This window comes from Palaemon carinicauda, chromosome 26, assembly GCF_036898095.1.
Source record: "Palaemon carinicauda isolate YSFRI2023 chromosome 26, ASM3689809v2, whole genome shotgun sequence".
In the NCBI taxonomy this organism is placed as follows: Eukaryota; Metazoa; Arthropoda; class Malacostraca; order Decapoda; family Palaemonidae; genus Palaemon; species Palaemon carinicauda.
The window spans coordinates 62,885,829-62,912,773 of NC_090750.1; the positions used below are offsets into that span (position 1 = coordinate 62,885,829).

Below are 26,945 nucleotides of genomic sequence, written 5' to 3' on the forward strand. Positions count from 1 at the left end.
CTTAACAGTGCTTCTTAAATCCATTGTTTGTGAGCATACAAATATATAAAAGTACATACTCTGGACTACAATCATGCAATTGTCGGGCGGGTTAGGACGCAATTACATTCTATAGACGTTTATTAGTAAGTAAAACGAATGTAGCATGATAACGGAACTATACATGTAACCTGAACAGAGATTATCTTTCTTTCTTGGAAAGCAAGAAATGATAAGTGCCACTCTCAGATTGAAGAAAATTATAAAACAAATTCTCTCCATAATTCCTGTACTGGTTACTTTTATCGGCACTGTGTACTACGTACACCGGCACTAGTGCTATCTGTATAATTCCACACCTGGGATTTTGAACAGAGCTAGTGTCACCATGGTAACACTTGATCAAAGGAGGTCACACCCTAAGAGGGAAGACCTCTTCTCCCTTTAATTGACAGTCCCAGTCAATTAGCTGTTCATCGTAGAATTAGACGGCGGGTTAAACACCCTACCCGACGTCACCACATACTGCTTCAGATCATGGACTTGCTTAGCATAGTGTTTGTAGAACGCTCTGGATGATTCTCACCCAATATATGTGCGAGGACATTTGAAGTCCCAAACCAGGATCTGACTTGATGCTGGTAAACTACACTTATAACCTCAATTCTTTGCAACCTAAAGAAGTTCTTTATCCTCCCTAGATGAGGGGGAGAATAGTGGAATATATACCGACCCTTTGTCCATCGTATGCCAGGTATATTACAAGGTATTCCACACTGCAACCCCACTTTGGGAGAAATGGATCCCTCCTTTGACCACGTACCAATCGTTTTGGACAGGCCAGACCCTATCAGCCTATTCATCCCAATGATAGATAGGAGGTTGCTGGAGTCATATCATTCATTCCTATATGGGACAAAGTAGACTGCCATTTCTAGGGAAGAAACAAAACCTACCAGTTTGGTTCTCAAAGTACTTTCAACCCACCAAGCAGTGAATATCCCAACCTAAGAGACGATGGTTTGTATCCATGTATGAATAAATAAAAAAAATTTGAAGTAAATTGTATTTTTCCTAGCTATACAAACCTGAGTCCTATTTTTCTTAGCTATACAAAGCTGAGTCCTTTAGAGTGTACAGTCGGGTGGCCGTCCTTATTCAGAGGGTTTAGGTAAGTTAAGTAATAGACACCCTAGAAGAATGATAATTCACAAATACTTGGTACCCTAGGGTGGATTATTCATAATTCCCCAAAAATACAAACCCTTTGCCTAGACAGGGTTGACTTACACACTAGGTAATCAACTGTACTGCACTACATTGTGTTTACATGGCTTCTATCAGTATTGAAGTTCATGCTACCTTTCAGATGTAATTGTACATTATTACCACAGCTTCAGTACAAAGTAAGAAGACTCATAACACAAAAGTCATCACCACACTCCCCCTATGTATAAGTAACAGATAAACACTTGTTCGTATCTAACAACACTCGCTGATACTGTAGAGTAAAAAGTTCACTAATTGTTCAAGGTTGAAATGCACCAGAAATTGAAAACAAAAAAGTACAAAAATTCTTTAATGAAGCACAATTATCTTTTAAAAAATCATGATTTGAGAATGTGCTAATGTTGTTTGCTTAAATTAGTCATTCAGCTGACAAAATTGAATGCTGTGTTTTAAGCCTTAACCTACGGTATTTCGTATACAGTTATACTATATATACACTATTGGTAGTTTTTTCAATGAATGTATGAATATTTATCTTACCACAAGTGGAAAAAATATGATAACAAAAAATTACTGTAAAACATCACTAACCTTTACAAAGTTCTATGCAGTAAAATGTTGGATGCATGATGCCATCCTCAGACTTCTATGCAGTAAAATTTTGTGGAATGATGCAATCCTTAAGTCACTACACCTTAAGGAACATCAAAAATCACATTCCTATAGTCACTATGGTGGCCATCAACAACAACTCTGCAGTATATTAATCAAAAATTCAATAATAATGCTAAGAAAAGGTCCACCTACTCCCAACTGTTTGAGTTTAAAAACAAGGGCCTCATAATTAATATGGTCAAAGGTATCACTAAAATCAAGGCCAATCATATGAACTTCCTGAGCACAATCAAAGAATTTCTGTACATCATTGCAGATTGCAAGAAGACAATCACATGCTCCAAGGCTTTTGTGGAGAGCAAATTGAAAACTATAGGAGATGATTACCTTCTGCATACCTATTTAGACGTTTTGCCAGAATGGGAGTTAAGAAAATTTGGCTATATCAGCAGGGCTAGAGTTAACACAAACACATTTACCTAATGGAGTAACATACCTAATTCTCCATCAAATTCTAAAAGAACCTCTTCTCTCTAACTTGCAGAAAATAAGTTTTTAAAAAATACCATTTGGTTCTATACCTCTATAAGCACGAAGGGTCATCAAAAGTGTTTTAATTTCATTTATGTGACCAGCAACGACGACACCTCCCCGGGGGAAGAAACCATATGAGATGCTCCGTCAGAAGTCACAACACTGGGACACTGTCACTGGGGAGAGGTAAGGCACACTTACAGGGCCCCATGAGCCGGCAATGACCGGAGCCAGAGGTACAACCAAAGACACAAAGGGAGCAGCTAATACTGGCCCTAGAACCTCAGGTTGGGGTGATGGACACAGGGGATGGAGTCAGATACATAAAGGCTTGGTCAGGAATTGAAGTAACCTAGGCACAGGGGCAATGTGCACTTTTGCCTTGGTGACTTTCTTATGCCTAACTTTGGAACCAACATCTCCCAGTGCCAGCAGCATTTTTCCTGGCACGGGAATTACTTTATGGGCCTTCCGAGTCCTTTGTGCTTGGTGGAGGACCACTGGAGTCCCTGACACTGCAGACACCAAGCTTTTCACCACTGGTGTCACTGGGATCATAGAGGACACTAGAACTGGGGGAACTGAGGGAGAAGTATCCTTAGCTACAAGCTCCGTCAAAAAAGTCATACAGGGACTACCTAAAAAACATAAAGAAGCCCAATACTTTCTTAGGTTAAACTTGTTGTCAGCAGAGTGCATGATAACAGGTGAAGAGCTACCAGCTTACAACAGGGTGCAGTGAACAGTGGGGGTAATCCACAACACCAAAACCTGAAAAGCCTGCTAAAGCAAATTTGAGCAGCAAAATGTCTTCGGTGTCTTCTTGGGTATTGTCAAAACAGACCCCAGTGAAGGCTTAGCTTGCTTTTTCCCATCAGGGTATATGCCTGCCACTGCACAGGAGACCATGACCTGCATTCGGCATAGGGGATGACTGCGAACAATCAAGCCCCCTACAGACGAACAGAGGAAATGTGGATCTACAGTTGGTTTACTCATAAACCAGATTCATTGGCCACCCTTCCCCCACCAAGTACAAACATTTTACTTACTTTGATGGCTGCTTTTCCAGTCCCATACAGCAGGGGAACCCCACTCTTTACAGAAGTTTTAAGTCAATGATGCATATATTTCCTACAATAGGAAAAGAAAATGAAAAGGTTTGGTTAGGAGCTGGCAGTACTTGCATACCTGACAATGGCCGAGTCAAAAGTGAAACTATTCCAGCTGAGAAGGGGGTACGGCTGCTTGCCCGCACCCTTCTCCGGCTAGTTAATCACTCATTATCCAAGTTTTAATAACCGTCTGCAGCTTGTGCTGAATCAATCTCCATAATTAAGGGACAAGGGTTGTGTATCATTTGTGAACAGTTATATTACCAATAAATCACTTTTGCTATAACACAAACTAGGGACTCTGGATTTTTTCTCATTTATTTTCAACATTTTATAATACAATATGTGCTCTGAACATTAAATAAAACACAATCCACTTTTCCTAGTAACTAAGGAGAAGGATCTGAGATGGTGCATTTGTACTACAATGTGTAATTTTTTTCTCCAGTTCCTAGACATCACTATAGTTATATATCAACTTAATAGCCAACACAAATAACAATCCACAAATATTTTAGCACCAGTAAAGTTGTAATAGGAAGAAATACATTATATTCTACCACCATTCGCTAAACTTAACAAGTTCTGATAAACATATTTCACTCACTTATAGTTGTGAATAAACACTTGAAATTGTCAGAGCTCACTGTCAGGAACTATCAATATGTGTTTGCATAAAATATATATAATCTATAAGGCAGCATGTAGCCTATACCATAAAATGTCTATGTAAAATATGTATCCTACACAACCTCCTAATTAGAGGAATTTTAAAGCTATGATGGGAAACCAAATTTACTAAACAGTTTGAAGTATTTTGTGAAATATTTAAAAAAATAATCTTAATAATAAAACCTGTTTTCAAATACTTACCAGATAGCCATTAGGCTTTAACCATCAAAGTTACCGAGATACAGACCCTTACCAATAAAATATTTTCTGCGTTTTTCTATCTCCCCTTCCTTTGTGATGTCCAGTAAACCCAATAGGTGGTGTCCCTGAGCAGACACACAACTGACCAATTCATAAGAAATATCTTCATATAATCCAAATTGTCATAGACCTGTATATCTAATCATTCTAGACATCATTAGAAGTAGGGATGAGGGTACGAAATCAATGACTACCAGGGAAGTATTTGATTATTAGATTTTATTATCAAAATTTCATTTATTTAAATGAAACTTACCTGGTAGTCATATTATGTTGATTCCCAAACTCACATTGAAGGTGAATATGTGAAAGAGAGATAAAAATCTTAATAAAATACCTACTAAAACACCATGCAGTTTTCACAGCCAAAAAGAAAAAACCTTAGAATGACTCAAAGTTACTGACTGATTCATAGAACAGTTTTTTGGTCCAAAAATGCTCGTCAAGAAGAGAATCAGGTGCCAGAGTAGACCTGTTCAACTATTTCAGATTCCAATTGCATTTGGGAACTTGGAATTTAATACTGAAAACAAGATATAAAAGAAACTCAAGCACCCTAGAAATATCTTCTAAATCAATTAAAGTAAAAGGTCTTTCTAACTTTTAAGGTCAGTGGAAAATGTTTAAGCAAAAAAAAAAAGGGTGGTGGTTTACTGTATGAAGCAAAATTTTACTCTGTATTGATAACCTAACTTGTAAGCATAATGGTGTACTAAACTTTTGTAGTAAACTTGAGTTAACTGTTCAAACCAAGATTATCCGATTATCTCTAAACAGCACCTGTTGATGTAGCTATCAAGAAGCTCTACCAACTGCTATGACACTATCACAAAGCCAATGAAACTAGAGCTTTATATAAATCCATTAGCTAGGGTAAAATTACTTTTCACAACGGTGGCGACAGAAGAATTGATGTTTTCAAGTGTATAAAACAACTTCTGATGGATACCATCCTATATTAGTAACCATCTGCAACTACAGTATACTCAACACAGCATAAAGTGACTGAGAGGAAAGGGCACTTGCTTGAAACAGATTTCCTCACTGATGCAACATCTCTACATATAACCAGGTAGCTCTCCAACCCCTCCCTCTTCTTCTGTCTTTCTATTATTCTCCTTCTCCAATTTAAAGCCGATTCTCTCTGCTTATCTCTTCAAACACTCATTCATCCACATTTTCATATTAGTATTTTTAAGACTAATATTATTCAAATTCCCTTTCCTTCATTATTATGCTCTTTATTCATGATGTCATTCCATTTCCACCTTTCCCCTCCCTGTCATCTACCTCCCCCTTCACACAATTCCAACTGACTAGACATGGGGTTCACTTTTACCTTTCATCATACTCTTTTTCTTGGGTATTTTATCTCAACACATAACATACTGTATTTACTTGATGGGAAACCTTCCAATTCCTTGATTTATTATGATAAGAGTGTTGACACAGTGTGTGTGTAACAGCAATGTCTGGCACATGCGTGTGGGAGGGCCCCCGCTCATATGTCATGGGTAGGATGAAGTTCCCTTCATCCTACCCATGACCTTTATATAGAACATGCCTCGAATTTTACCTCAATGGTGGTGTGAAGCAAAAATTTGAGCCTTTGTAGGGTGACGGCCAGATCCCGTAGAAAACGGGAATATTCTGAACTGTGGCCGTCGTTCTAAAAACGATTTTGGCGGGAGAAGCTAACTTAAAAAACCCACATAACCTATGCTAAAAGCCGTATCCTTACGCAGGGGGGCTTCACCCCCCCGGACCCCCTCCCCCCCTTACACAACAGTTTCCTTACCTACGAGTACGACGGGAGAAGCTAACTTAAAAAACCACCTAACCTATGCTAAAAGCCGTGTCCTTACCCAGGGGGGCTGCGCCCCCCTGGACCCCCCCCTTACACAACATATTTAAGATCCGTAGACCATTTCCAAACGTTTTTATTCTATACAAGATAACAGTCGGAGCGATAATAAGCAAATTAGGACGCTTGGCCGTAGCGTTACAAACTACCCCAAAAATTAAAATAATTTTGGATAAAATTTTGGAAATATAGTACCTGTACACCAATTTATTTAGAAACAAAGAGTGCATCAGAAGGTGGTGCAGATTTGGAGAGAGAAGGCAAAACAGTGATCTGTAGAGATATGGCATGAGTGGGGAATCCACTCAAAACCAGGTGCTCTTCCATATCTCCTATTTTGCTGCATTGAGTATAGCAGTGGGAGCAGAGCTACAAAGTTTGGTAAGTAACCAAAAGACTACCTAGTCTATTGATACACTGCAAATGCTATATCAACATGAAAAACTAGATTCTACAATTGCCCAACATTCCAAAATAAACAAAACAACTTATCTATATACAGAACTATAAATAATTGAACAACATCACTATGTCAAGGAGATATCTTGTAACCAACCAGCTTAACAACTGTTCTTGTGATAAAACTACTGGATACTGCTATAATCCTAACTTATTTAGAAGTTAGTACAAGTAGGAATATGTCTACCCTTTAGTTTGCAGTAAGCTTGCACCAACATAAGTTTATCAATATAAAATGAATTAACATGCAGTGTACAGTACATCTGGTAGGAGGAAAAGGTGTACAATAAGCCAATGCATAAAATCATAAATTGTCATGGCTTCCTAACAAAAATATCATCAATTTGATAAAATAAAGATCTCACTATGAAACTCTTAACCCTTAACTTCTTTCAAAATAAAACACTGCTTTAAATTAGGGAACTGTCATGAACCTTAACTTACTTGCTCTAAATTTAAGAGACTAAGAAGTCGAACCAAGCAAAAGGACCTTAAACATCTGGCAGGAGGTCCTCTCTTACCAAAAGCTACAAACCAACCATCTTGCTAACAAATATACTTGTATCCATAATGTAGTACTGTACAGTAGTTAGTTACATTTTCAATTCCTTCCTTCTATCTTCCTATATTCATAAATGCTTACTGCTTGAGCTTATAGCAATTTGCTTTTCCAACTAGGGTTGTAGCTTAGCTTGTAATAATAATATTGAATATTTGACTTAATCCTATAATTTTACGTAGACCTTATTAACTTTGCCCTTCACGGTATCTTTAAACATATCCAATAAGTTCATCCATTTTCTCATTATATGCACTTCTCATTTTTTCTAAATTACACTTTTTAAAAATTCTTCTATTTCTTGAATTAACTTTACTCTAAGCAAATCATAAATTTGACCTGCTACCTGCCTTTCCTCTTCGCCATCAACTCTTCCATCTACTCTTTAGCAACACAATCTAACAAACTTTTCCTCACTATTTTCTTTTCCAATCATATCTATAAGATTAATAATCCTCATTGAAAACCATGGATTTTAAGCCACCAAACCCATGCTAAATACATTTCCATATAACTCATTTACTATTTTTGAGCTGACTTTAGGTGATCATTATCATAACTTGTCAAATTATTCTATAACAAGCTTTTTCTCATTTTCAATAACAATGTTGAAAAGTTAAAGGTTGTCAATTATCTTCCTGATGTGCAACTTAAACATCTACAACAATAAGGCACTTAGTAATTTACAAAACCAGTACTCTATTTCCATAAGAAAATTCACTGAAATATACTACATTGCATGCTTCTACAACTTATCCTATTTTAAAATTCACTCTCAATATTTCAAGATATACAGTTTCCATATCAAACAATTAATTGGGATTAATATTATGGATAAAAGTACACTCTCTAAACTGTTCTGAGTAAGCCTCATTAATAGCTAATACAAAAAGGCCTACGATAAGTCACTTAAAACTTATTTAATGCCTCCAGGGTACTCGGTGATATCCTGGAAAAAGTGCCATGGAATCCCTGACTAAAAAGATAACTAATCTCTAAGGTACAACAATGTGAATTCAATAACTGGGAAAAGACGACTATTCCTAACTTCAGGAGGCAAAATTTTAGATGAATAAGCCAATATTTATAATCTCACCAGTAAATCCTCACACAAAGATACCCTCACTATTATCTAAGGCAGTGTTTCCCAACCTTTTTTAAATGATTACCCCAAAATTTTATTTCCAACTAATCAATTACCCCATTGAACATATACCCGGTATCATCGGATGTTTTTTTGCAGCCACCTGATGAACTGTATGGATCATGTAGCCCGCTATTGGCTGCTTATAGTTAAGGATCCAAAACAAATGCAAACTTTTCCATTTTAATGGATATCAAAATTATGGGAATGTGAATAACTCAATTTCAGAACATCTTGATTACCCCAAAAATACGGGTCCATTACCCCACTGGGGTAATTTACCCCAGGGTTGGGAAACACTGATCTAAGGGGAAAATTCTTGTATTCCTTCTAAGAGGCTCATCCCTTTAGTAAAAAGTCAGTTTCTTTGGTTTTGTACATGATTTCTTTTTTATCCTTTTCAATAATTCAATATTATAGTCAGCGCAGCAAGAAATGGACAATAGGGCAAGGGCTCTTGGTATTGAACAAACTCCCTAACTGTTGCCATGTCTCCACAGATCACTAGCCAACTCTCCAACCCATCCTCCTCACTCTTTCTATATCTGCTTTCATATAAATAGAAGTTACTGTCACAGATTATGTAGGGTTAGTGTCTGGCATATGAGTGTGGAAGGGTCCCTGTGGCTATTTAAGATGGGGGAAATATAAAAAAAAAAAACTTGAATTTTACCTCAGGTGGTGACAAACAAAAGTTAAAATGATTCTGGAAATAATTTCAGACAAATCTCAATTCATATTGAAACAGAAAGAAAGACATAGACAGAGGATAAGGAGGTGGAGTGGGGTTGAAGAAAGAAGGAAAACTAGTGATCTGTGAGGATGCAGCACCAGTGGGAGAATGTTTAAAATAAGGTGTGCTACACTATCACCCAATGCTTGCTGTATTGATATAGGTAGTGTCAAATGCACTTTGCACCTGACAGAAAAGATGTAATTACTTCAATATTTTCCCCACCTATGTTGTTTATAATGATTCCAACACAAAATAAGTGTAATTTTCTTGGCAATATACTTATTTCTTCTCAATACAAGGAACTTCCCCACTAGTAGTCTTGAAGTCATCCCATCTTCTGCACATTTTTGCAAAATCTCTATCATCCCTATTTGAAATATAGTGTGAAAAACCATAAAATTCTTTTTTATTATCTTTTGAAGACCATTAGGATTGATAATTATCTTGATGCAAGTCACTCTTATAACCATGGGAAACTCAATGGAGATCACCCAGTAGTGAGTACCAGTAATCAAGCATGCTTCCTATCAAATAAGCTAACCACAAGATTCTTTACAGGAAGAGAAATGCAGATGGCATAAAACAAATGAGATTTGATGCTTCTTCAGGCAAAGTTTATGACAGAGATTTACTAGCCAATTTCTAGACAATATGCTCCTAAATTTCACTCATTCTAGTAGCCGATAAAAGATTATAGATGATAAAACTTTAATTGACTAAAGTTAAACAAAATGACTCCATCTTGCAAGGTTTAAAATCTGGCCATGAAAAGAAAGTTGTAATTGTTCTTTCCATCTAGCAAGTTCTTAATATTGCTAATTTCACAGTGGCATGTTTGCTCATTCCATTATGTTTAACAAAATGGTTACTTGAGTGTCTTTGCTAATTCCAATCTCAGTACCTTGATGACTTGGTGAAAAAGAACAAAGAGGTAACAAATATCCACCTGCTGCCTTAAAATGCAGGATTCTGCTTACCTATTTCTTACGATCGATTTTTCTAATTTCCCTTCCTAATTTGGGGTGAAAGGATTATTATTAATGGATTCACAGCACTTAGGTTTTCACAGTATCATATAAATATATAAAAAGGTGTTTTTCATATATGTGGAAAAATAATTCTTTCTATAAAAATTACATGCAGTATTCCTAAAATAGATTATATTAAATTTGGCAAAACTATATCAAACTTGTAACATTTCAATGCGGTAAATACCTATTAAATGACCTCTGGATCACAGAACAGCATCATAAATACATAATCTATTTTGGTAGTATGTTGCAGACTGTTCGACGTGAATAGATATTGATCATAATTTCTTGATGATATCTTGAATGAAATCTTCTACTTTCTGGTAAGATTCAGATTTCCTAAAAAAAAAAAAGGCAAAGTATGAGAGTATCTGACCATCAATTTTACAACAACATTCTATGCATGTATACAAAAAATACTGTCGGTATTTAACACTTGAAAGGTATAATATCTGCATATTCTACAAACAACATTCATTGTATGTAACTTTACAGTATGTAATGTAAAATTACACCATTGTGCATAAACTGTGCTGAGAAACAGAATATGAATTTCTTTAGCATCTTGAAAATAAAATAACCCTTTTTAATAATCAATACCCATAAATGCCAACCTCTTATTTTCAATAGTGTCTTAAGTTCAAGTGGAGGAGATCAAGGTGAGGGGTAGAAGGAAATGGTTTGGGCATGCTCTTCACACTCCCCAAGAGAGATTAGTTCACCAGATATTTAACTGGGCTCCACAAGGTACTATAAGAGATGGAAGACCCAGACCTACATGACTGAGGACTATGAAGCATGAAGTAGGAGATGATGAATGGAGAAATATTGATTTAAAAGCTCAAGATAGAGAAGACTGGCAAAATAGAATTTCACATGTACATCTTTTGTGCAAAAAATTATCTTTCAAATGGTTTTTAAATGACAAAAAGGTTGAGAAACAAAATAGAAACAGTTTGAAGTGACCCAAAACTAACATTGTTTTAATGGGACTCAGTCGTGCACCAAAAAGAGTATTGAATTAGTTTGCAAGCAAAAAATTTTGCACTGGACGGGCATTTTTTGGAGACAAGTTTTAACTAGACTATCTCATGTCCCTGTAATTTTTACCCTATTTTGTCTCTTATAACTCGCATTACCCCTTGATCAGAGCTTCAGACTCTTCCACTCTCTGAGAAGAACTCGTAAAGGAATCACCTTCAACGGGTGCTTTCCTGGTGGCTGAACAATGAAAACCTCACCAATGTTGTTCCACCTTCGGAAACATACATTAGGCAGGGTCTTTGGAACTTCTTTGTTCACATGTGACAGTGTGTCTTTCAGTCTCTTTTTTGTCAAGTTGTGATCTCTATTTTTTATCATAAAGACACTTTGTGCTGCATTGTAAAGTTAACAGTAACAAGATAATTAAGAAAGGTGGTAAGGAGATGATAACCAAAGCATGAATATGGTATGTGTGCAGTTGACCTGCTAAATTGTACAATCCTACAACATCCACAATTAGAATAGTCACAAATCTCAACAAAAAAGAAGGTATCAACAGTCATGTGTTCTTTGCGATGAGAAGTTTCCTCTTATATGGATTAATGAGAAGCAGTTAGCAGGTGATGTTATTACGGAAAACATCATTTGTATAAATGCAATGGCATTGGGGCTATATAAGGTGCATGATGAGGAGAAAGCAGAGGATATTTAACAGGAGGAGGGACAGAAACCTTACTGAATGGTGCACTTTAAACACTTGCTACAACTTGAAGAGTTAGGCTATATTTTGAAACATGGCAAGTTAGGCCTAAAATATTACCCTTAAACAAAGACTTCTTGGCAAATGAGCTTCCACAAAAGAAGTTACTGATACTAAAATCTTTAGACTATCAAAACTAGACTCATTAGGACAGTAGCAGAGTCAAAGACTGAAGTGGCATTATCATCATTATCTCCACTATAATATACTATTCTAATCTTCTCTGGATTTCTCCTTGAACTAAAAGTGAGCTTTTTTTTATGCTTTGAACTTCATTCTGATCTGTAACCATGAAACTTACTTTCAAAGAGGAACAATGAAGCCTTTGTACTCCTTAAAACCAATCTCTAACTCACAAAATAGTCCCCAGCACAAGACACAAAGAGAATGTGGATCATGATTGGCCATAGACAATTCCCTTGCACAATCTACCTTCCCATTGCTAACAAGTCTTTGACAAAACATCTTAGACCACTAAAAAAGTGACAATTTGGAGCATACATCTGCATACAACAAAGTCGACTTAAAGATTGAAGAAGACAATACAACATACACAGCATGTTATTGTCAGTAGATGCCATTACTCCATTCATCATTGCTTACTTAAGACATTAGTATATTGGAACGAGAAAACAGGCAATTATTTTTAACTTTTTTATGGGGTAGCAAAGATATATCAAACTTCTGGAAATAAAAGCAATATGAACATAAGGAGAGGTTCATAGAAACAAGAGATATCATCATCCTATGTTACCCAAAGCCTATAGGCTACCTTAGAAGATAGTGCTTATAGTTCACTTATGAGTTTACCTGAAACCAATACTGACAAAAAAAGATGTTTTAGCTTTGAGATCTTTAATCAAACGATTTTCAGAGGTTCAAATCTCAAACCTTTTGAATACTGTAAACCTATATCCAAACCTCCTGGTTAGTAACAGTGGTAACGTGTTTGCCTAGCATTCGCATGGGGGCAGATCAATCCTGTCCCAGGACCGTGAGTTTAAGCTGTTTACTGGGGAGGCCACTGCTGTGGTTAGAACCACAGTTGGGGGTTGGGCTTGCCTGGCTGACGTTCTGGGGAGCATCTATTATGATGAAACTGGAACTGAAACCAGACACCTTTAACCTTTAAAGTCTATAAAATAGACTTGAATACTGGAGGTCGTTCAATACTAAAAAACCCTAAACGTAACAGCTATACCTGAAACAGACAGCTCTAATTCAAGATGCTTGAGTACAGAATTAAACATGGCTCTATATCTCTTAATGGATGCTATTGAAAGTTTCTTTACATAAAAAAAGTAAACAGAAAAATTTAACTATATTATCCAAACTAGTTCTAGTTATTGATTTCTATAATTGTACAAATCCAAATAAACATTCCACTCCCTTTAATAAAGAATATTGGTAGACTGTCCTTAGGAAACTATGATAGATGATCTAAATGGCCATGAAAACCCCTTTTTTTTTTCTGGGAATTCAGTGCATAGTCTCCATGCAGTTTGATGTATCACATATTAGTTTGGATGAGCCACCCCAAAAATTAGTTGTCTAAGAAGATTGGTTCTGTATGGCACTCTGATAACAGAGGCTGCAGATGCAAACCATTCCTTTTATGGCCAGAATGAGACTACAAGCATCATCGTGCTGTTTTAAGAAATTTTAAACTTTTTTCATCACTTGCTGAATCATGGAGAATGGTGGGAATGTAAAGACCTAGATTCACCCAGTCTTGTAAAAGGGCATCTACTTTCCATCCTAAGGGATCCATAAATGCTGAACAAAACACTTCTATCATTTTGTTCACCGATGTTGCGAGTGTCTATGTTTGGTTGGCCCCATCATTGCCAATATTTTTACACATATTGATGGGTGTACAGTCCATTCATTTAGACAAATCTGATTTTTCCAGCTTATATGTTTTGCAAAGATCTTAAATTTTCCCAGAAGGAGCTTAGGAAGAAGGCTTATTCCTCTCAAATTCATCCAAGTCAATAGCATTTCTGCTATCTGGTACAAGGAGGTGACCCTGTCCCCTGTTTCCAAATTCTTACCATCACACATGTTCATCAGAATAGCAAAGATAATCCGAAATATTATTAAAAGATGAACCAAGCTAATGATAAAAAGGGACTATTCTTTTTATTAAAAATCTTAGAATAAAATAACTTTCAACGTCAATAAAGCAAAAGATGAAAAGCAACAGAAATGGTAGCATACTCTACTGTATGTGAAATTGAGAATGCCTTTACTGATAAAGCCTTTGCATAACTACATGAAGAGGCTACAATACTTTAAAAGTATAATACTTTCTTATGAAGCTACATATTCTTGGTAAATAAAATAAGATAAAAAACTTACCTACTAATAGGTTTGCATATATCACGATGACTTGCATCAACCTCATGAAAAGTTCCAATACATGGATCTGAAAATGAAAACTTGACTCAATCTAATCACTTTAAAGAAACTAATTTTAGGTTTATGCTATTCAACATTAAATCAAGTTTCTGCTATTAACCCTTTTACCCCCAAAGGACGTACTGGTACGTTTCACAAAACTCATCCCTTTACCCCCATGGACGTACCGGTACGTCCTTGCAAAAAAATGCTATAAAATTTTTTTTTATCATATTTTTGATAATTTTTTGAGAAAATTCAGGCATTTTCCAAGAGAATGAGACCAACCTGACCTCCCTATGACAAAAATTAAGGCTGTAAAAGCAATTTGAAAAAAATATACTGCAAAATGTGCTGGGGAAAAAATAACCCCTTGGGGGTTAAGGGTTGGAAATTTCCAAAGAGCCTGGGGGTAAAAGAGTTAACATTTTTGGATTCAAACAAAAAATCAATGCACAAGTTCTAATCTCAGAAACTGACCTCTATTAATCCCATAATTCAAAGATTTATAAGAATCTTCCATACAAAAATCTGTGTTAGCATACTTCAGTGATATAAAATGGTGCCTTTTTCTGATATGATATTAATTCCTGACTTAATTTCAGACAAACCTAATGATGAAATAGGAAATGAGGCAGAATATAATGGAATCGTTAAAGAATAGCAAACATTAGAATATATTTTAACCCTTTTACCCCCAAAGGACATACTGGTACGTTTCACAAAAGCCATCCCTTTACCCCCATGGACGTACCGGTACGTTCTTGCAAAAAAAATGCTATAAAAATTATTTTTTTCATATTTTTTATATTTTTAGAAAATTCAGGCATTTTCCAAGAGAATGAGACCAACCTGACCTCTCTATGACAAAAATTAAGGCTGTTAGAGCAATTTAAAAAAATATACTGCAAAATGTGCTGGAAAAAAATAACCCCCTGGGAGTTAAGGGTTGGAAATTTCCAAATAGCCTGGGGGTTAAAGGGATAATATACAATGATAAACCCAAGGGTCCATGAAATTTTATGCTGTAAAATTTTGATTTCAGTACTCTATATAAATTTACCCCAAGAGGATATCACATAATGAACCGTAGCCTTAAATGCCTACTTTAGTTTATATTTATAAAATACAGTTACTGTATACCACAATAGAAAAATATAGTAAAAATGATCTCTGTATGCAAGTTTTGTATTATTAATATTAAATTCAGTAATAAAATAGACAAGTGATAGATATCTATAAGGGTGCTAATTATAGTTCCAATACTGTATTGCTAATTTATGTTTAATATTTTATGAATCTAAATTTTTAAGTATTACTCACTTTAATTGCTAATTATGATACTGCTAAACCATTAGATTTATTGACAATCTAATATAATAAATATCTAATAAATACAATAATTAGGTATTATTTGAGATTAACCCTTTTACCCCAAAAAGGACGTACTGGTACGTTTCACAAAAGCCATCCCTTTACCCCCATGGACGTACCGGTACGTCCTTGCAAAAAAATGCTATAAATTTTTTTTTTCATATTTTTAATAATTTTTTGAAAAAATTCAGGCATTTTCCAAGAGAATGAGACCAACCTGACCTCTCTACGACAAAAATTAAGGCTGTTAGAGCAATTTAAAGAAAATATACTGCAAAATGAGCTGGGGAAAATATAACCCCTTGGGGGTTAAGTGTTGGAAATTTCCAAATAGCCTAGGGGTAAAAGGGTTAACAAGGATTTATGATATAGAAAGATTATAATTTGAAAGTAAAAAGACCTCCTGCATTTTACTTTATTATAAAAATTAGTAACTATAGGGAGTTATCTGTTCATAAGTCATAAGTGCTGTTTATAAACAAGTTCCTTTATAATAAAGATTTAACTTGTCTAGTTTAAAAACTTGATAATATCTTAATATACAGCAATGTTCTGTCATATTTAATTCTGATAAAGAAATAAAACTTTTAATAAATCTTAATCTATAATTCCTTTGTCGCTAACAAAATAAGTGTAAAAGTATACATGGTTGGCCAATAAACAAACAGTAACTCATTTGAGCATCATCTATATATTCTAGACCTGTTTAGGCACAGTATATTGATAACTTGAAGAAATTTCTTGTATTTCAGGCAAGTTGAATACAAACAATGAATGCTTATGTTTCTCCTAATGCTAATTTGCCCTTATTGGTATCAAAAGTAGGTACAATGATGACAGAAATTTCATTAATAATTCTATGAGCCATTCTTACACCACAGCCACTTCCTGAATTCATAGCTTTGTCAGCCTCCTCTGCTTTACTGTCTAAATGTTCTCCCCAGTCATTCCTAGCTTTTCTTTTGACCTCATTATCAATACTAGAATACTTAGCATGCTCTACCTTGTAATTTTCATATAACACTTAAAATGCATCCAGATGATGAAAATTACTAAGAGATCTTTGCTCACACAGCATTTGTAAAGTTTAAAATGCTTCCAAAAGTAAAGGAAAATTTAAAATCAGGTATTTAACCATATGGTTGCCATGGAAAATATGTGAGTTCCTTATTATGTATTGAAAGTAGAAAATGGTACCACAAGAGATGCACTGAATTATGAAATCTAAATGCAAGAAATTTTAGATGCCCAATATCTATAACACAAGCAAATGGGGAATATAGAATTTTTAACACCACTAGCGTGATATTTGAGTAGGCATTAAAAGAATTGGAGTGTTACTATTATATATATATATATATATATATATATATATATATATATATATATATATATATATATATATATATATATATATATATATATATACATATATATATATATATATATATATATATATCATATATATATATATATATATATATCATATATATATATTCAAATAAGCCATATATATTTTTGATACATTAATGTCTGGATTCTCTTAACGACCTTGGGATCAGAGCCCCAGGCGAAATCACACGAAATGTATCAAAAATATATATGGCTTATTTGAATATGAAAAACACGTCTAAATGTGCAAAATTTATCATATATATATATATATATATATATATATATATATATATATATATATATGTATATATATATATTATTGAATTCCAAACTCCAGATAGAAACAATTTGCAAAATCTAATTGAAACCCTTTGCACCAATAGGAGATGATGATGATGAGATATGTATATATACAGTATTTATATACTGTATATATATATATATATATATATATATATATATATATATATATATATATATATATATATATATATATATATATCAACTGCAGGGCAAATGCCTCAGACATGTCCTTCCACTCCCATCTGTTTATGGTCTTTCTATGCTAGTTCACACCAGCAAACTTCCTTAGTTTATCAACCCATTGTCTTCGATTCCTTCCCCTGCTTTTGCAATCCCTAGAGACCCATTCTGTTATTTTCTAATTTCCATCTATTGTCTTTCATTCTTATTATATGTCCTGCCTATGTCCATTTCCTTCTCTTACATGTTAGAATATCATCTAATTTAGTTTCCTCTCATATCTATGTTACTCTTTTGGTCTCATGTCTTGGGGAAGCACTTACTGTCTGTCCTAAGTACAGTATGTATATTCATTAACAATCTCTAGAGGTTTGTCCATAACCTTATTTGTTGTCTCTGCAATTTCATTGAACATTATCTTTGTTTTATTCATATTCATTTGAAGTCCTACATTTTTTTCTTTCTCTATTCAAATCTTCTACAATCTTTTGCAATTCCCTCTATAATTCACTAAACAGAACTGCAGGTATGTCATTTGCAAACCTTTAGGTGTTAAGATATTCCCCCTTAATGTTAATTCTTACATTTTACAATCTACATTTTTAAAAACTACTTCTAGGCTCGCTGTGAATAATTTAGGAGAGATGGTGTCTCCCTGTCTCATTCCTTTCTCAACTGGAATTTTCTAACTATCGTTACGTAGTTTCGAGATGGCTATGCTTCCTGAATAGATATCTTCCAGTGATCTAACATAAGATGAATTTGTTCCTTATCTTTAAAGGGCTTTCATTACTGCTGGAGTATTGACAGAATCAAAAGCTTTCTCATAGTCTATAATACCATACATAGTGGTTTGTCATACTCTGTTGATTTCTTCATTAGCTGGTTAATTACATGGATACGTTCAGTTGTCGAATTCCCGCTTCTAAAACCTGCCTACTCTCTTGGTTGATTAACCCTTTTACCCCCAAAGGACGTACTGGTACGTTTCAGAAAACCCATCCCTTTACCCCCATGGACGTACGTCCTTGCAAAAAAATGCTATAAAATTTTTTTTTTTTCATTTTTTTGATAATTTTTTGAGAAAATTCAGGCATTTTCCAAGAGAATGAGACCAACCAGACCTCTCTATGACAAAAATTAAGGCTGTTAGAGCAATTTAAAAAAAATATACTGCAAAATGTGCTGGGAAAAAATAACCCCCTGGGGGTTAAGGGTTGGAAATTTCCAAATAGCCTGGGGATAAAAAGGTTATAGTCTAATGTGCTTCTATTTGGCATAATATGAGATTTGTAAAAAAAATTATCTATTAATGAGAGTAAACTTACTGGGCAATAATTTTTCATTATATTTCATAATCAGCAATACATCTTTTAAGACTATTTGTTCAATTTGATACACAGTAGAGAGTCCAACAGCTTTTCCACAACAACCACAAGGTTTCTTTCTTGATCAAAATTAGTTTGATTGCATTAGTTTGACTTTTAATACTCCCCTTTCCTCTCTATCATACTTTTCACTATATGAACATAGGTTAGACCACTTACTCAGATCATGTTGTAAAGATAGGTCACATACATATAACAGCTCTTGAGAAGTAATATAATCTTAGTAACTTCTTGTTTTTCAAGTACAGTGATACCTCTGGATACGAAAGTTTCTGCTTACGAAAAATTCAGGATACGAAAAGCGATACAAAGATTTTTATGCCCCAGTATACGAAAAAATTTTCAGGATACGAAAAGCTTACGAGATCCCAACTCGTCGCCGAGAGTACAGTACCTTTTTTTTCAGGGTATCAACCCTTAATTTAGGTGTACAGGTAACAATACACCTTCACTGATCCAAATGCTTTACATACAGTACCGTAACTTTTATACAGTAGTAAAGAAAATGGACCGTTTTCTTAGGGCTTGGAGGGGATAACTAGGCTATAACTACATTATTGAATAATCTCATGGTGGTTTCTGGAATGGATTAGGCTGTTTTTAACGGTTGGGTTAATTATTGAATGATAGAAATGGCTGCATTGCATGTTTATTACTACAGTTTAGCGTGTTTATGAAAGAAAAGGTGACTTTTTGTAAGACTTGGAACGGATTAGGCTATTTACATGTAAAACGCGACTCAGGATACGAAAAAATCAGGATACGAAACCGTATCCTGAACGGATTACTTTCGTATCCTGAGGCATCACTGTATAAAGAGATAGGCTTTGGAAAGGTGGTTGTTTGTACTTCAGGCACATACATATAAGTTTATTATTATAAATTCATTAAAGCAAGGACATCATTACTGAAAAAAAAAATTATAGGATAAAAATATAAAAAGCCTTACCTCCATGCTTTGAAGGCACAAAATAAACAGGTAAACCAAGAAAATTATTATGTATGGGTCGGGTCTCATTGAGAGTCAAAACACCAGTGCCTTGAGCTTTCATAATATTTACAAAGAAATTATGAACTTCTGACAATACTGAAGACTCTGTAAAAAATATTCTATCATGAATAAAATTAATTGATGATGCCATAATACAGAAATTATTTTACTTACTGTACTATGTCATATACTATAACATCAAGGAAAACAGAATAAAGCTCTCACTGATGGAATTCTCCATGAATATGCTATAAGTACAAACAGTATATTAACTTTCAGTTTTAAGTAACAAAAACATAAACACTGTACATTCAGAATGGAAATAACATGCCACATATCTACACAATTAAAGGGTACAATCATATAAAAGGATAAACATTAGCCTCTAGTAATTCAAATAATAATTATTTATCATTGCTAACTAAAATTTATAGGTCCATATTACAAAGTTTTTAAAAATAATTGTAAAGCTGAAGAATTTTGCCATAATAAAGTGGACTTATCAGTGATAGTTGTATGGTCTTAAAAATATAACATTAAAAAAGTGAGTTATCCTGTAGCAACAAATGAATGCTACCTTTCACCTTTGCTGAAGCTACGAAAAAAAAAAAAAACTCATGTTTTATTAGGTTAAATTTTTACACCATTAGATATAAATCAAATCCAAGAATGTTTGAAAATGTATTTCTATATAGACCCACTTCTTATAATTTTAACCATTTCAAGTGTCAGTACAAACAAAGATAGACGAGTCTTCTATAGGAAAAGAAGACTGGCATTAACAGCAGCACTGTGCATAAGCTCAAGAAATCTCAGTTTCTATACACACACACACATATATATATATTATTATTAAAGGAAGGAGTTTTACCAGCCCAATGAGTCAAGCTTGACTCCCACAGGGCTGGCCCGAAATAAAATCGGGATATAAAGAATTATAAGATTATCAAAATTCAATTGATAAGGAAAAAAAAATAATTATATGTATATACACTATATACTTATAATCTTTGAATATTCTAAAAATGGGTGAATAGATGGATGAATAGCTATATATATATGAAATCTGAGTGATAAAAATAATCAACTATATATTAAATCTATGTAATTTGAAAAGGTTAGTAAAAAATCTTAGGTAAAAATTTAGATTCTATCAATAATACGTGAATTCCTTAAAAAAAGTTAAAATTCTAGAGATAGAAAAATTACTTGATTCAGTTAAAATGTCAGAAAACGTTTTCTGACCAAAACATATCTCTCTCTCTCGCTGAAAAACTAACAAACCGAAAAATGTTATTTTGATAATAAAATAAATTTTTGAATATACTTACCCGGTGATTATAATAGCTGCAACTCTGTTGCTCGACAGAAAACTCTAAGGTAAAACTCGCCAGCGATCGCTACACAGGTTGCGGGTGTGCCCAACAGCGCCATCTGTCGTCCAGATACCCAGTACTCAATGTAAACAAAGAACTCAATTTTCTCCTCGTTCCACTGCGTCTCTATTGGGGAGGAAGGGAGGGTCCTTTAATTTATAATCACCGGGTAAGTATATTCAAAAATTTATTTTATTATCAAAATAACATTTTTCAATATTTAACTTAGCCGGTGATTATAATAGCTGATTCACACCCAGGGGGGTGGGTAGAGACCAGCAAAATATGTTTACATTATTATGAGCTAAGAGTTTTTATTTCATTTTAGAAGTTATCAAAATAACAAAAACAAAATAAATAGGTACCTGGTAAGGAAGTCGACTTGAACAATTACTCTGCCTTTTTAAGTACGTCTTCCTTACGGAGCCTCGCGATCCTCTTAGGATGCTGATCGACCCCTAGGATCTGAAGTATCAAGGGTTGCAACCCATACAACAGGACCTCATCAAAACCTCTAATCTAGGCGCTCTCAAGAAATGACTTTGACCACCCGCCAAATCAACTAGGATGCGAAAGGCTTCTTAGCCTTCCGGACAACCCAAAAAACAACAATAAAAACATTTCAAGAGAAAGATTAAAAAGGTTATGGAATTAGGGAATTGTAGTGGTTGAGCCCTCACCCACTACTGCACTCGCTGCTACGAATGGTCCCAGTGTGTAGCAGTTCTCGTAAAGAGACTGGACATCCTTAAGATAAAAAGACGCGAACACTGACTTGCTTCTCCAATAGGTTGCGTCCATTATACTTCGCAGAGATCTATTTTGTTTAAAGGCCACGGAAGTTGCGACAGCTCTAACTTCATGTGTCCTTACCTTCAGCAAAGCTTGGTCTTCCTCACTCAGATGGGAATGAGCTTCTCGTATTAACAGTCTGATAAAATAGGATAAAGCATTCTTTGACATAGGCAAAGATGGTTTCTTAACTGAACACCATAAAGCTTCAGACAGGCCTCGTAAAGGTTTACTGTAGTTCGTTTTAAATAGAACTTAAGAGCTCTCACAAGGCATAAGACTCTTTCTAGTTCATTGCCAACCATATTCGATAAGCTTGGAATATCGAACGATTTCGGCCAAGGTCGAGAAGGCAACTCGTTTTTGGCTAGAAAACCAAGTTGTAGTGAACATGTAGCTTTTTCTGACGAAAATCCGATGTTCTTGCTGAAGGCATGAATCTCACTGACTCTTTTAGCTGTGGCTAAGCATACCAGGAAAAGAGTCTTTAAGGTGAGATCTTTCAGGGAGGCTGATTGTAGCGGCTCGAACCTGTCTGACATAAGGAATCTTAGTACCACGTCTAAATTCCAACCAGGTGTAACCAAACGACGCTCCTTCGTGGTCTCAAAAGACTTAAGGAGGTCCTGTAGATCTTTATTGTTGGAAAGATCTAAGCCTCTGTGACGGAAGACTGATGCCAACATGCTTCTGTAACCCTTGATAGTGGGAGCTGAAAGAGATCGTTCTTTCCTCAGGTATAAGAGGAAGTCAGCTATTTGAGTTACAGAGGTACTGGTCGAGGATACAGATACTGACTTGCACCAGTTTCGGAAGACTTCCCACTTCGATTGGTAGACTCTAAGGGTGGATGTTCTCCTTGCTCTAGCAATCGCCCTGGCTGCCTCCTTCGAAAAGCCTCTAGCTCTCGAGAGTCTTTCGATAGTCTGAAGGCAGTCAGACGAAGAGCGTGGAGGCTTTGGTGTACCTTCTTTACGTGTGGCTGACGTAGAAGGTCCACCCTTAGAGGAAGAGTTCTGGGAACGTCTACTAGCCATCGAAGTACCTCGGTGAACCATTCTCTCGCGGGCCAGAGGGGAGCAACTAGCGTCAACCTTGTCCCTTCGTGAGAGGCGAACTTCTGCAGTACCTTGTTGACAATCTTGAACGGTGGGAATGCGTATAGATCTAGATGTGACCAATCTAGGAGAAAGGCATCTATATGAACTGCTGCTGGGTCCGGGATTGGTGAACAATATATTGGGAGCCTCTTGGTCATCGAGGTTGCAAAGAGATCTATGGTTGGCTGGCCCCAAGTGGCCCAAAGTCTCTTGCATACATCCTTGTGGAGGGTCCATTCTGTTGGAATGACTTGTCCCTTCCGACTGAGACAATCTGCCATGACATTCAAGTTGCCTTGGATGAACCTCGTTACTAGCGATATGTTTAGACCTTTTGACCAGGTGAGCAGGTTCCTTGCGATCTCGTACAATGTCAGTGAGTGGGTACCTCCTTGTTTGGAGAAGTACGCCAAGGCCGTGGTGATGTCCGAGTTAACTTCCACCACTTTGCCTCGAAGGAGAGACTTGAAGCTTTTCAAGGCCAGATGTACTGCCAACAGCTCCTTGCAGTTGATATGCATGCTCCTCTGACTCGAGTTCCACAGTCCTGAGCATTCCCGACCGTCTAGTGTCGCGCCCCAGCCCACGTCCGATGCGTCCGAGAAGAGAACGTGGTTGGGAGTCTGAACAGCCAGGGGAAGACCCTCTCGTAGGTTGATATTGTCCTTCCACCATGTCAGACAAGACTTTATCTTTTCGGAAACCGGGATCGAGACCGCTTCTAGCGTCTTGTCCTTTTTCCAGTGAAAAGCTAGATGGTATTGAAGAGGACGGAGGTGTAGTCTTCCTAGTGACACAAATTGTTCCACGGATGACAGCGTCCCTACCAGACTCATCCACAGCCTGACTGAGCAGCGTTCCTTCTTCAGCATCTTCTGGATGGATAGCAGGGCTTGATCTATTCTGGGGGCTGATCGTCTTGTTGTTCAGCAACGTCCTCATCAGAGGGTTTCTCATCCGAAAACTGATGAGGAAACGGCAACGGAGTGGGCAACGTCTGGCTCGCTGAGTCCGGTCGCACTGGTGGATGCGTGACGGAGCCGGACGCAATATCATGGAACTGCTGCACAGTCTGTGAACTGTCAACAACCATGGGTGCGCGAGGAAGCACAGCGTCAACCCGAGACTGTCTAGACCGTCTGGGTTGTGCAGTCAACACCCTACCGGGTTGCTGAGGTTGACGCACTGCGTCAAAACAAGTCACCTCTGCTGGTTGTTGAACGTCCTGAACGTCAACAACCACCTCCGAGCGTCGCTTAACGTCAACGTGCGGCTGGCAACCCACACTGGGTCGCATCGGTGGAGGAACCACCTCAACTGGCAGACGCGAGTAGGTTACCTCAGCGTCAACAGGGCGCACAACCGACCGGTTGGAGGGTTGTTGGCCAGAAGGTTCAGTAGCAACCTTCTCCGCATTAAAGTCCTCTATCAAGGACGCAAGCTTGGACTGCATGTCTTGCAGCAAAGCCCATTTAGGGTCTACGGGAGCAGGTGTGGCAACAGACGGGGTTAGCGACTGAGGCGGTAACGTTTACCATCCCTGAAAGCCTTGTTATGCGTGACATAATTGTACAGCAAAACTTCAAAGGCTCGAAAACAGCTGTGCAGTTGACCTGTAAACAACTTGGAGCGTCTCCTGGCCAGGCGCCAGGGAGAGTCTACGAGAATTGAGAAGTCTATCTGGGCAGAGGCATGAACTCCCAAGCCGAGAACTTCTCTCGTGTCATATCAGACTCTCGCTCTTTAAACCAGTTTAAAAGAAGGGAAAGCAAAGGCTGTATCCCCCAAACTCCTCCTGGTGAAAAACCAGTCGCCTAGCCAACGTAAAGCTCTCTAGGAGAGCGAGAGAGCACTAGCTTAAAAACAACGGCTTCGAAGTAGCTAGGCCTAGTGTAAGCTCTGACGTTTAGGCGAACGAGGAGCTGCAGTTACAAAAAGATCCGGACAAAGATCCTTAAAAAAATCATCATGATTTAATTAAAGTCCATAGGAGGCTAAGCAGCTTTAGGCTCCTCTCCATCTGACAGAGTCCTCAAGGGAATATCAGTAGGAGGGGGAACAGCAACTTCCTCATCTACAGGAACCTTGTCCGATAAAAGCTGAGTCTCAAGCAAGGGAGAGACCTACCGTGGTGGCAATGCTTTACAAGCAGAGTCCACACTCACTGGTGCATTAGTAGCGGACCAGAACGCAACGTCATGTAACTGCTTGACAGTCTGTGAACTGTCAACAACTGAACTGTCAACCACAACAGGTGCGTGAGGACACACAGCGTCAACTCGAGACTGCTTTGACTGCCTAGACTGAGCAGTCAAAACAACTCTAGAATGCGGAGGTTGACGCACAGCGTCAAAACAAGTCAACTCCGATTGTTAGTGAACGTCTTGAACGTCAACAGGAGCATCAGCAAGTGGCCTAACGTCCAAATGCGGCTGAAAAACCACACGAGACCGCATCGAGTGTGGTTCTAAACAACCTGACTGACGTGACTAAGCTACGCCAACGTCAACAGTAAGCACAAAGGAACGTTAGGTTGGCTGAAAGCCAGGATATCGATGAGATAAACGGCTAGACTCAACGGACTAATCAGCAGAATAGTCTTCCATAAGGGAGGCAAGCATATACTGCATGTCTTGCCATACAACCCATTAAGGATCAACAGAAATGGTTGTGGTAAGAGACGAGGGTAACGTCTGTGACCGCAACACTTTGCCTACAAAAAAAAGACTCTCGGAGTCTGTGTTACGCTTTTGTTAGGCGGCGAGCAGTTATCCGATGACTGCATAGGGTCAGAGCTGTCCTAATGGTTGTAACCAGGACGCTGGACCTGTCCTGAAAGGACTGACTTTCGCTTAAGGGCTTCGAAACCTTGTGACAGGTTTCTTATGCGAAAAGCCTTCGGATGACGAGGAGAAACAACGTCTCTCTCGTCTTATGGTAGGGGAGATCTTGGTAAGATACACCCGATACCATAGAGGGAAAACGTCTGTTCGTTGGTCAAGGCCTCTCGAACCCATAAGTCGTTTGACATTACTTCTCCCCTGGGCTTGGGAGCATGTAAGAGGTCCCGGACTAGGTGAACGACAGGCACGAACAGACGAACCCTCGGACGCAACACTGTAACACTTTGCGCATATCACTTTATCACTTCGATTTTCTGTTTTGCACTTATTTCACTGAAATCGAAACTTTTACTGATTTCTACCTGAAACACGCAATTCTACCCTTCATTAAAAGGTAGTAATTGCGAAATCAGTCGTATAATGCAAGCTCATTAATACCAGCAAAAAACAGAAAACATATTTTAAGATAAAAAAAAAAATCAGTGGCTGGGAAAGAGACTAAACACTAGTTCATATAACTACGTTTTCAATCTCTCACCGCACATAGCCTGGGGACGAGAATAAAAAACTAAAACGTTTTATCCTTCCTCCCCGTACAGCGACTAGGGACGAGAGTAACTCAAGAACAACGTTACCCGCTTGAACCGAACGTTTTCTCTCCTCTCTCTCCCTCCGTCTCTATCTCTCTCTCTCTTTCTCTCTTGATTTCGCACCTAAGAGAAGAGCCCAATTATATTTCGTCAAAAAAACATGTTATTTGACTAAAGGAAAAAACTGAAAGGTTTTTCAAATAAAAAGTTCCTTTAAAATAGAATTTAAAACATTTAAGCTAAGAAAGAATGAACAAAACGTCAGAATCG

General features: G+C 36.9%; 1 protein-coding gene across 4 annotated transcripts in view; it reads right to left on the reverse strand.

The window, feature by feature from the left end:
* Window positions 1-9,495: 9,495 nt before the first annotated feature.
* The window catches only part of LOC137619541 (protein SERAC1-like), a 74,929-nt gene continuing 57,479 nt past the window's right edge, over window positions 9,496-26,945 (reverse strand). For 2 of the 4 annotated variants that reach the window (XM_068349633.1, XM_068349635.1), the window contains 3 exons: window positions 19,933-20,079; window positions 14,305-14,371; window positions 9,496-10,538 (listed from right to left, as the gene is read on the reverse strand). In XM_068349633.1, the coding sequence (XP_068205734.1) occupies window positions 10,478-10,538; window positions 14,305-14,371; window positions 19,933-20,079 (275 nt within the window). In that variant the 3' untranslated portion in view covers window positions 9,496-10,477. The remainder of the gene's footprint in view (window positions 10,539-14,304; window positions 14,372-19,932; window positions 20,080-26,945) is intronic. The other 2 variants (XR_011039927.1, XM_068349634.1) reach the window with 2 other exon arrangements.